Source organism: Cariama cristata, unplaced genomic scaffold, assembly GCF_000690535.1.
Source record: "Cariama cristata isolate BGI_N322 unplaced genomic scaffold, ASM69053v1 scaffold2415, whole genome shotgun sequence".
Lineage (NCBI taxonomy): Eukaryota > Metazoa > Chordata > Aves > Cariamiformes > Cariamidae > Cariama > Cariama cristata.
In genome coordinates, this window is record NW_009615698.1 from 32,548 (window position 1) to 42,730 (window position 10,183).

At 43.1% G+C, this 10,183-nt stretch overlaps 1 protein-coding gene across 1 annotated transcript in view; it reads left to right on the forward strand.

Moving 5' to 3' along the window:
• The window catches only part of LOC104161453 (collagen alpha-1(XXII) chain-like), a 137,962-nt gene that overhangs the window by 30,838 nt on the left and 96,941 nt on the right, over window positions 1–10,183 (forward strand). Inside the window, exon 7 of the mRNA XM_009699905.1 lies at window positions 3,691–3,744. Within this exon, the coding sequence (XP_009698207.1) occupies window positions 3,691–3,744 (54 nt within the window). The remainder of the gene's footprint in view (window positions 1–3,690; window positions 3,745–10,183) is intronic.

A 10,183-nucleotide genomic window follows, 5' to 3' on the forward strand; every position in this document is an offset into this window, starting at 1 on the left:
CAGCTGCAAAGCAGGGCTGCAAATCCAGGCACTCTGGATATTGTTTTGTCCTTCAGTGGGATTTGGGAGCAGATGAAATTAACTGAATTCATCACACACAAATGCCTGTCAGCTGTATGTCTCCTGTCATGTAAACAAACACATATTTTCTTTCTGTCCTGCATGTTTCCCATAGTGGAATTACAAACCAGTACGCTATACGATGCTCCTTGCAGCATGAAGTTCCTCACCCTTGCTTTGCAAATCTTTCACAAGCCAAGCTAAACTGAGGCATCTATATCTGCCTCCAGAAGGGCTTGAAAATGCTCCGTATTTCCCACCAGGATCATCAGGCACATATAGTTCAGCCAAGTAACGAGGCAATGCTGAATACAGGTTCTGCACTATGGCCTGGGCAGGATAGGTGCTGGTGGGGCTGGACCAAAAGACATCTGACTAGACAGTGCTAAGTGCTCCCAGGGAAGAGGTGAGCTTGGCAAACCCCAGTCTCTCAGCTACAGTGGCTAAATCTAAAGCGATCTTGTGCTTTCACAGTGACTTTTATTTACCTCAACGGATGCACTGGCTATATGCAGTGTCCTTGATCTGGATTCTGGCCTGAGCTATTTTAAGAAACAATCCTGACTACTGACAGGGTTTTAAAATCTAAAATACAAGTCCACACTCCTTTACTCCTCAGCGTAAAGCCCAACCACCTCACTGGTGTGGAACGAGGTGTGTAGAAGTGGGTGGAGTTGGTAATCAGAGAGGTCACATCTCCCATTATTGTTGTAATGATTGTTTTTTGCCAGATCACTTATTTTTATTTTAATTTTTATCGTCAGCATCAATATAGTGGCTCTGGGCTCTACCCCAGGCTTCATGGAGAGCTACCTTGCAGTTTCTCTGGTCGGTTGGGATGTGGTCCTTCCTGGCTCAATTCATCTTCATTTGCATTGAGCCAGGCAAGGGCAGTGAATACTCAGCAGCTGTATGTGCAACCCAGGAAATTCAGCCCCCTGTTTATCTGCTTGGCTGAGGGATTTCCAGTCTTTTGCCTCAGTGGGAATTGCCAGCACTTTCTTTTAAGGAGGTGCCTTGCAGCTTTTACAGACCTCATTAATTGTGTGAAGCTTCCAGTAGCACAGATAAGGGTCCTGCAGACTTCTGGTAATAGGACTTCGACCCACAGAGGTACCGTAATGGATGATGAGCCCATTAGGGTACACATGTGGGTTACAGGAATGAAATGACCTCAGTATGTCATCTCCAGTTTTACTGCTTTTATGTCTCAGTGAAGTCTCCAGGGGAGATTGTTCCTAGCTCAGTGTCTTCATTGTAAAAATGTGTGGGGTTTTGGGTGTTTGTTTTTTTTTTTTTTTTTCTTTTTCATCAAACTTGGTGGGTGAAATTCAGGTATGTTCTTGCTGGCTACAAACTGGTGGAAACAAAGAAGAGCTCTCAAAGTCAGCCTTGTGCTTATCAATGTTGGAGCTTCTGGTTGTAGAGGATGCCACAGTCGTCTGAGGTGGCAAGAAATATCCACTGGTCAGTGGAGAAAGCTCACACATAAATATGTGGGACCTGGCAGGTTAATTTAAAAGGAGCAAGTGGGTCCAGAGAAAAAAAGGCCATAGCTCAGATCCTTCACTATATGATATTATAGCAGTGAAACAAACCTTGAATTTTTGAGAACAGGCCCTTTAGCCTGTAAAATCCTGCAGCAAATATTCAACCTTTTCCTTCTTTTTTTTTTTTCCTGTATCTTTAATAAAAGATGAAAGAGATTTTTTTTTGTGGCTGTCATTGGTATGGCACTGACATAGCTATAGCATTCCCACCTGAACTGACAGTTATCTACACTTGATAGAAAAAGTAGAGGGAGAGGGAAAAAAATCAAGCCTTTGAATATAAAATATTAGGTAAGAGTTTCATTTTGACAAATTTCCTTTTTCTTGTTTACTTCAGCTGTTGAAGGTCTCACACCTCTCTATTTTACCAGACATGATCTCAGCACAGACCTTGAGTGGGATCAGCAGGTCTTCTCGTCCAGACAAACCCGGTTTCTCTATCTGTAACTTTTGCTGAGTATTATAATCACATTTTATGTAAAGGTACTGAGTTGGACTTTGATAATTTGGACAACCTGGAGCAGGACTCTCTTTCTGTAGGGTTTTTCCCTAGACTTTGATAGTAGTATTTTTCTGCAGGCTGAAGGGTGAGATTTAAGTGCATGCTTGCTGCTGTCCCTCTGCCATTAGAGGACTCGCACCGCTTCCTGACCTTGCAGAGGTCCTCAGGTGCCTGATGTTGTAGAGATCGCAGAACCACCTTTGCTTGTGCTTAAACCCTGCTGTTGTTAACCTGTTTTTGAATCTCCCTGCCTGAGTTCACCATGTAGTTTGCTTCCATACTTAACGCAGGCTCAGCCACTTTACAGTTGGGCTGATGAACTGCTCACAAGCTTCAGGGCACAGCTTCATCTGCTTTAACAAGTCAAGTCCTCTCTGGCAGAGGGAGGGGACAGTTTTGGCAATGCATTCCTCAAAGAGGTGCTGAAACACTAACCAAGTACAGCCCAGCCAGCCTGCCAGGACTGTGCTTAACGACTGCTCCAAATGAGATTGTAATTTGGGCTAAGGCAAGTGTAAACAGTGGTATGACATGACCAGCCTCCTGGGCACTTGCATTGGGACAAAAAAGTCTCAGTTCTGCTAATAATTCATTGCAAACACATCTTGCATTTTTAATTTTTTTTTAAATAAGAAATTTCTATTAATATGAAACATAGGAATTATTTAAAAATAAAATCTTGATCTGTTTTGAAGCCTTATCCACTACAGCCACCCAATACAGGAGTTAACCAGATAAGAGAGGTGAGGGAAAAGGGAAACGAGATAAGTAAGAAAATAATTTGTCAAATAGGTGATAAGATATGCCAAACCAGTTCTCATGGTCAACTTGTCAGGCCAAGGCTGTCTCCATAGGATGGCTCTGAGGGCTGAGCCTGTTCAGCTGAGGACCCAGACCATTTGCAGGCATTGTAAGACACATAAAAGCACACAGTGCGAATGCTCTCCATTTCAGTTTACCTTCTCCAGGGAGAGAGTCAATGTGCAACCAGCTGGAGGACTGCTGAAATGTACATGATTCTCTTGCATTTCCCTCACTTCTGCTGAAAATAAACATTGGAGAATATAATTCTGATCTTTTTCTTTTCATTTATTCTTCAAAATAAATAACATTTTGAAGTCTGTGGTTCTTTTCTGCTGGGATATGGCCTTTGCTGCAGTGTTTGCAGCAATGTATGCCTGTGTTTTGTTCTGCCAATGTTACATTCAGGAACCGAGACAGAGCTCAATCACCCTGAAGATAACAGGCAGGCAAAGGCTGACATTGCCAAAACTTTTGAAATAACCTGTAGAGGAACTTGCATGGCACAATTTGCCTTTGTAGGGCAAGACTAAAAGCAGGATAAAACTTGCTAATGTCTGAGTGCTGGGGACAGAAGAAAACATTGGAGTGTCACTTCGAGTAAGTAACTAGAAGGTCAGACAGTGCTCTTTGTATTAGCACTGAGACAGTAAAGAAGCCTCAACAGCCCCCTGTAAGCTCAGGAATGCAACTTACATTTCTGAATCACCGATTTTATTCTTGGTCTTCTATGTGAAACGTTTTCTGATGTTTTACTGTATCTCAATTCTTTGCCAGGGATCCGAGGGAAAACAGGGTCCTCCAGGAATTAAAGGCTACGTAGGCGCACCGGTAAGTCATGGCTCTTGTTAAATTTTTAATGCTCTAGAAACTTTCTCTACTTTTTCAGTGTGTTCTGCCCAGCTGTATTTTTATTATTATTATTATTAAGCAGTGTAGGGTATGTCTGATCATTTACCTGTACTATGTCCAAATAGTGTTATTTCCAGTTTCTTCTGATTTCTTTAAATGAGAACAGACCTGTAGCCAGTAGAGAGATGTCAGTAGAAATTACTTAAATACTGAGATAACAGGTAACTGGTGATTTTGTGATGCTTCCACTATAATGTAATTGCCTTGGTCTGTGCTGATGCACCATTTATATGGTGCTTGAAAACTTCATCATAACATCAAGAAAAAATACTGTCTCTCAGCAAGTTTCCAATAATTTTCAAAACTGTCAGGGAATAGCCTTTGGGCTCAGGAGACAAACCTGCCTTGAATGAACAGGCAACAAGACCAAAATAAATCAGATTCTATCAAGGTGTCGTCTCTGTCTTGTGGTCTCACCTTGGTAATTATGGAGGCAGTCTTTAAGCTGTTGTTGTAAAGGCTGATTGGATTTTCTGAGAGTCAAAGACCCGACTGTGTTGGGGCAACCCCTGGTATCAAATCAGCCTGGGAGATGAAGGGATTGAGAGCAGCCCTGTGGAAGACTTGGTTGTAGTGGTGGATGAAAAGCTGGACATGAGCCAGCAACATGTGCTCGCAGCCCAGAAAGCCAACCATATCCTGGGTTACATCAAAAGCAACATGACCAGCAGGTCGAGGGAGGGGATTCTGCCCCTCTGCTCTGGTGAGACCTCACTTGGAGTACTGCCTTCAGCTCTGGGGTCCTCAGCACAAGAAGGACGTGGACCTGTTGGACCGGGTCCAGAGGAGGGCCACGAAGATGATCAGAGAGCTGGAGCACCTCTTCTATGAGGACAGGCTGAGAGAGTTGGGGTTGTTCAGCCTGGAAAAGAGAAGGCTCTGCGGAGACCTTATTACTGCCTTTCAGTACTTAAAGGGGGTTTATAAGAAAGACAGGAACAAGCTTTTTAGTAGGGCCTATTGTGACAGAACAAGGGATAATGGTTTTAAACTAAAAGAGGGTAGACTTAGCCTAGATATAAGGAAGTTTTTTTACGATGAGGGTGATGAACGACTGGAACAGGTTGCCCAGAGAAGTGATAGATGCCCCATCCTGGAAACATTCAAGGTCAGGCAGAATGGGGCTCTGAGCAACCTGATCTAATTGAAGATGTTACATTACATGACCTTTAAAGGTCCCTTCCAACCCAAACTATTCTATGACTGTACATCACTGCATTTTAGTGACATACCAGACGTGCTCATGCACTGAAAGATTACCCTGTGCTGGCCGAGGACTTACTTTACAGCTCACTACAAAGGAGTCCAATGTGTTCAAAACAGCTTGAGCACATTTGCCTTTGCCCAGGTGCGTGTTGCTTCCCTGTACGGTCAAAGGCTGAATTGTATTAGGCTTGAAGATGATGAAACGAATATGGGGGTGGCATTACCTGACCATGTGATAGACTCTTGCAATATTAATGAGATAAATGGACAAAGCTATGAGAACACTTCCTTCTTGCTCCTCGAGTCACCTTTTTGTGTGAGAAGCAAAGCATTCATGTGGTGCCCCATTGCTGAAGGTCCTATCCATTTCTATCATAAGATTGACATTTGGCTTGGGCTGCTGGGGATGAGCAAGGCAATAATCATCTACTTAGTCTACATGAGGGCCCCATAGTTAGTGCATTAAAGGAGTCCTATTTTTTAACCTCCTGTCATTTGATTTTTTGAAATAGCAGGGTTATTTCTTTGCAGCGTAGGAAGCTGTGCAGGCTCAGTTTGGATTGTTAGGGATGGACAGGGCTGTACAGAGTTTGCTCAGAGTCAACCATGGCCTGAAATATGAAAATCTTAATTATCTAAATCATCCTAAGGGCCAAATAAACCCAGACATGTTGCTGTCATTAGCTTGGAGGTAAGCCTCCACTATAGTGTAAAGTAAACTGAAGTTTAAATACAAAGGTATTATTAGAATAAGAAGCCTTTTAAGCTTTGGCAGTTTTAAAGAGGTCAGTACTGACTGAGCATATTCGTCTGCCTGTAGCTATTAGTTCGTTGCTCAGTTGCTACAATAAAGGTAAAATACAAGGTGTTTGCAATACCAAGGAAAGGTGAAATCTGTTCCTGCCCATTGAGTCAATTGTCTGTATTAGCAACACCTTTCATCAAACTAAGCCCCAGCAAATGGTTCTGGTGTACCTGGGAGGAGATGAATTATGCAGTCCAGATGAGCACTGGCATTGGATTCACAGCACAAAAATGTGCTTGGGCCTCCAGGACAGGGATTATCTAGCATTTGCCAGTTCACAGAGGTACCTGCTGTCTGCCTAGCTACCGCATTCAAAACCACCAAGAATGGGCATTCTTGCTTGTTTATGCAGTAGGTTTTTCCATCAGTATCATTGTCTACCTAAGTCCTCATTGTTTACGAGCAACATGAAAAATGCAGAGCGTTGGTTGTTTTCCAGACCATCTGCAGCTGTGGTGTGTTCCCTGTCCCTCCACGCTGCTGTTGGCAGGAAGGTCGTGCGTCTGCAGGCAATATAATATTACAGACGTTCTTGGGCCCACAGGTCATCCCTGCTCTGTAAGTCTGCTTAGACCATGCTTGCGGCCAACTTTGAGGACTGGCAACACAGAAAATGTCCTTGAGGTTCACTTGAACAGATTGTGCAGATGTGCACAGTGATTTGGTGACTAGTTAGAGGAGATAACTATGCCTCTACTTGGATTGAGCTTTATAATCTCTTTTTCTTTTTATTTTTAGGGTCTACAAGGAGAAAGAGGAGAAAAGGGAACACGAGGAGACAAGGTATTCCTGTTGCACGCTAGGAAAAACCAGGCTGGTCTTTGCCTTTGCCCATATGTGGGGTGGGCTGCCAGGCCTGAGCTCTGGAGGGTGATTGATGATGGAGCTTCCTTACTGTGCCGCACCTCCCAGTGCTGTCTGGGGATGACCTCCCATGGGAGTGCAGTAGGGCTTTATGGATCTCTGCTGTCTACTAAGCACACATTTAGGGACGTCTTGTCTGTGTGTAGCCAGGGACGGAGGAGAGAGAGGAGGAGTGGAGTGAAGTGGAGGTGTGCCACTGAGGAGATCTACCGGGGTGTCCACATTGTGTGCATCACCTGAGAGCTGTGAATGACCACTGACTGCTGCTGGCCATTTCTGCATCCAGCATTTCCCCATCTCACTGCAGTTGCCCAGATTGTTCAACATCCTAAGTTTCTGTCTTCTGCCATCACCATCAGTAGTAGTATGTACCAGGTAGTTTCTATGTTAAAAGCTTCATCCAACTGGTGCTGCTTCCCAGTTCTCTGATCTCTGCTGTCTGGCAATAGCTGTTTTACAGAGCATAGGACACTGGGATTTGAACCACATTTACAATTCAGGAAAGAGACCAAATGCCTATTATACCTGGAATAAGCTTTTAAAAGGAGAGCTGGGCAGACACAGACTTTATTATTTGTCTGCTCGTTGTGTTTGGAGACACCTCAGATGTGCATACACTTCTGCTACAGACCTGCCAGGCAGTGCTTGAGGCTCCCCAGAAATGCCATCAAAAATGCATTTTGCTGTCCCTGCCAGAAGTGTGTGCTGGCCCACTCTGCACCCCAGCAAGCAGCTGGAGATGGGGCATCAGCAAATTCTCAGCTGGACCCAAATCACCCCTTTTCTCATGCAGGCAAAACAGGCAGCAGGGCCTTTCTTGCCAGCTCTGAATGGCTTGCAGCCCTAAACAATGTGCTGTCTTGATGTGTCTCAAGCTTGTCCTGAGACGGGAATATCTCAGTGCTGGTCTGGCAGCTTTGCCTGTGTTCAAGCTGTCTTTAGTTATATCTGGCTATATGTGCTTGTGCAAAGGAGGGAGTTATTAGCTTGTTAGCACAGCATCATTCCCATTTCTTACTCTCCAGCTCCTTCTGGAGAAGAAATCCAGAGATTTACAGCAAGCTTTCGCGTACTGGGAAAAATGATCAATAGATCCTTAGTGTGAGATATTGTGTTTTGCTTTACCATGTGTTAAGGTGTCCGTTCCCAGTGTCCATTTTGTTGTTTATGATGAAGTAGCCACGATTGTGTTTCGTATTATCTATCCTCACCACTGCAGCTAGAGCACAAGGTTGGAGTGTACTTTATCTTCCTCATGCTTTTGCCTCAGTCCTTTGCAGGACTGGCTCAGTGTGTTGTGTCTAGCCAGTGCCTCTGCTGCTTTTCCGGAGGCGAGGTTGTCTAATCTGCTGGAATATTTGGCTCCCGGAAGAAAATCCATCTTTCTGACATCACCGTAATGGGAGAGGAAGCTGGAGTTGCATGTGGGCAGGCAGCTGACTAAGCTAGAGGAAGATTAAAGTGGGCAAGAAATGGATTAGGTTTTGTTTTATTAAAAGGATATGCACAACTAAAGCTCCCCCCCTTTTTTTTTTCTGAAGCAGACAGATCTCTGCTACAACAATTGTACTTTGATTTTTTCCAGGCTTTAATGACGATCTCAGAGTATCCACTGCCATTGCTTTAAGTTCTACCAGTCAGTACTACTGTGAAAACAGTGGGCGTAAATTTGACGGGCCAAATATTTTCTTGCTGATTTTCAGTCTGTAACTTGAATACCGACACCTACGCAACCTGTGTTTCTTTGTGCCTGAGAACAAAAGTGGTTATTATATCAGATGAGAGCACTAACCCATGCACTGAGCATTGGTCTATCGAATCTGCACCCAAGTATCAAAAAAAGGCTAAATATCCCATGGTAGATCTTACTGCTACATCCTTGTATCCTGAGACCTCAGATGTAAACATTGAGTTTTTATAGTGAGGTTCCCAAATCCAGTAGCACGAGTTACACCTGCACTTTCAGAGAGCCGCTGCACAATATCAGCGATATCTCATGTTTTTTTGCATCCCGTGGGCTCACTGTAGACCCCAGGACAAACTCCGCAGAGACATGCATGATGCACTTCTCTGCCAACATAAGCCATATATGTATGTGATACTTGGCACATTAATTCAGGCACATACATGACATGGGGCATTGCTTTTGCTGCATAAGAATGTGTCCATCCTGTAAATCCTTGTCTGTTGTACTGGAGAAGAATTCGTGTAAGGAGGCAGCAGGGCTGGTCTGCTGCTGCCAGGTCCCTCTGTGCAGTGGGTTTGCTCTCCGTCAGACTTTCCCAGGGCCCTGCAGACTCTCAGGGAATCATTTTTCCAACAAATCATTACACTTTCGAACTGGTAGATGTCAGAAAACAGCACTAAAGTTTCTGTGGAATTGGGATTTCCTCTGGTTGCTTATGACGCTTCACCATTTTGTTCCACTGGTTAAAAGCAGAAAAACCAGTAGAGCACAGGAAAAGAAAATGGAATCTTAAAGTGAAAGTTTGAGAATAAAACTTTTATTGTGTTGGTTCTTTCTTTTGGGAAAAAAACCCTTTCTCTAAATACTCTTTTTTAAAGAATGGAAAAAGTAACAAAAAATATTTATGATGACAGATTTTTCTGAAGAAACAACTGAAAGCACAATCATTTGGAGTGTTTTCAAACAACTTTATTGTATACATTTGTATAAATAATGCATTTGCCTTTCCCAGCCCCCATTACTAGCAGTAAGAAAATGTTGACACTTTTCTGTTCTGGCAGCTAAAACAGCATGTGTGAAGTGCTCATTGCTGCAGTGTATTGATGTTAAAAATTCTCTTGAGAATACACTGCACACTTTGTCAGCAATCCACCACCGTTGCTTACTGAGTGTCTCAAATTCAGCACACTCGTAGTTCAGTCAGCGCAAAGGAAACCATTAATGTGGAAACTATCGCCCCAAAAACTAGTGGATCTGGATGTCTGCTGCTGGTTTTCAGCTGCTTTCTGTAGGGTACGGTTCTCTCTAATTTCATTCCTTGCATACATAAGTTTGAAATAACATTTAGGTTGCAAGACTGATTGACTTTCTAAAGGGGAAAAAAGAAATAAATTTGTTCGAAAATCCATTTCTGACTCGCTGAATCAGAAGTAGTTTTCAAAAGGAACTAATTAAATCCAATGTCGTCGTAAGTGTGGGTTTGCAGATAATAACAGAGGTTTAATAGGGATCCTGTGGGGTAGTAATCAGAATTAAAATGTCTGAAACATTAAAAGAAATAGAATAAAACTAACATTTTGCTGTCACTGCTTGTACTTGTAGAATTTGTTTTTACATACACATTTATGTTAACAGTGGCACTGTGTATGTATTTGATGATTTATATTCAGCTGTGTGTGCAGGATCCAAGCAAAATCAGTGTCTTATTTTACAGAGGTTTAAGCATTTTACAGAGTAAGAGAAATTTCAAAGAGTTTTAAACTAAAGAGGCTGGAATGGACCAGGGCCACAATCTA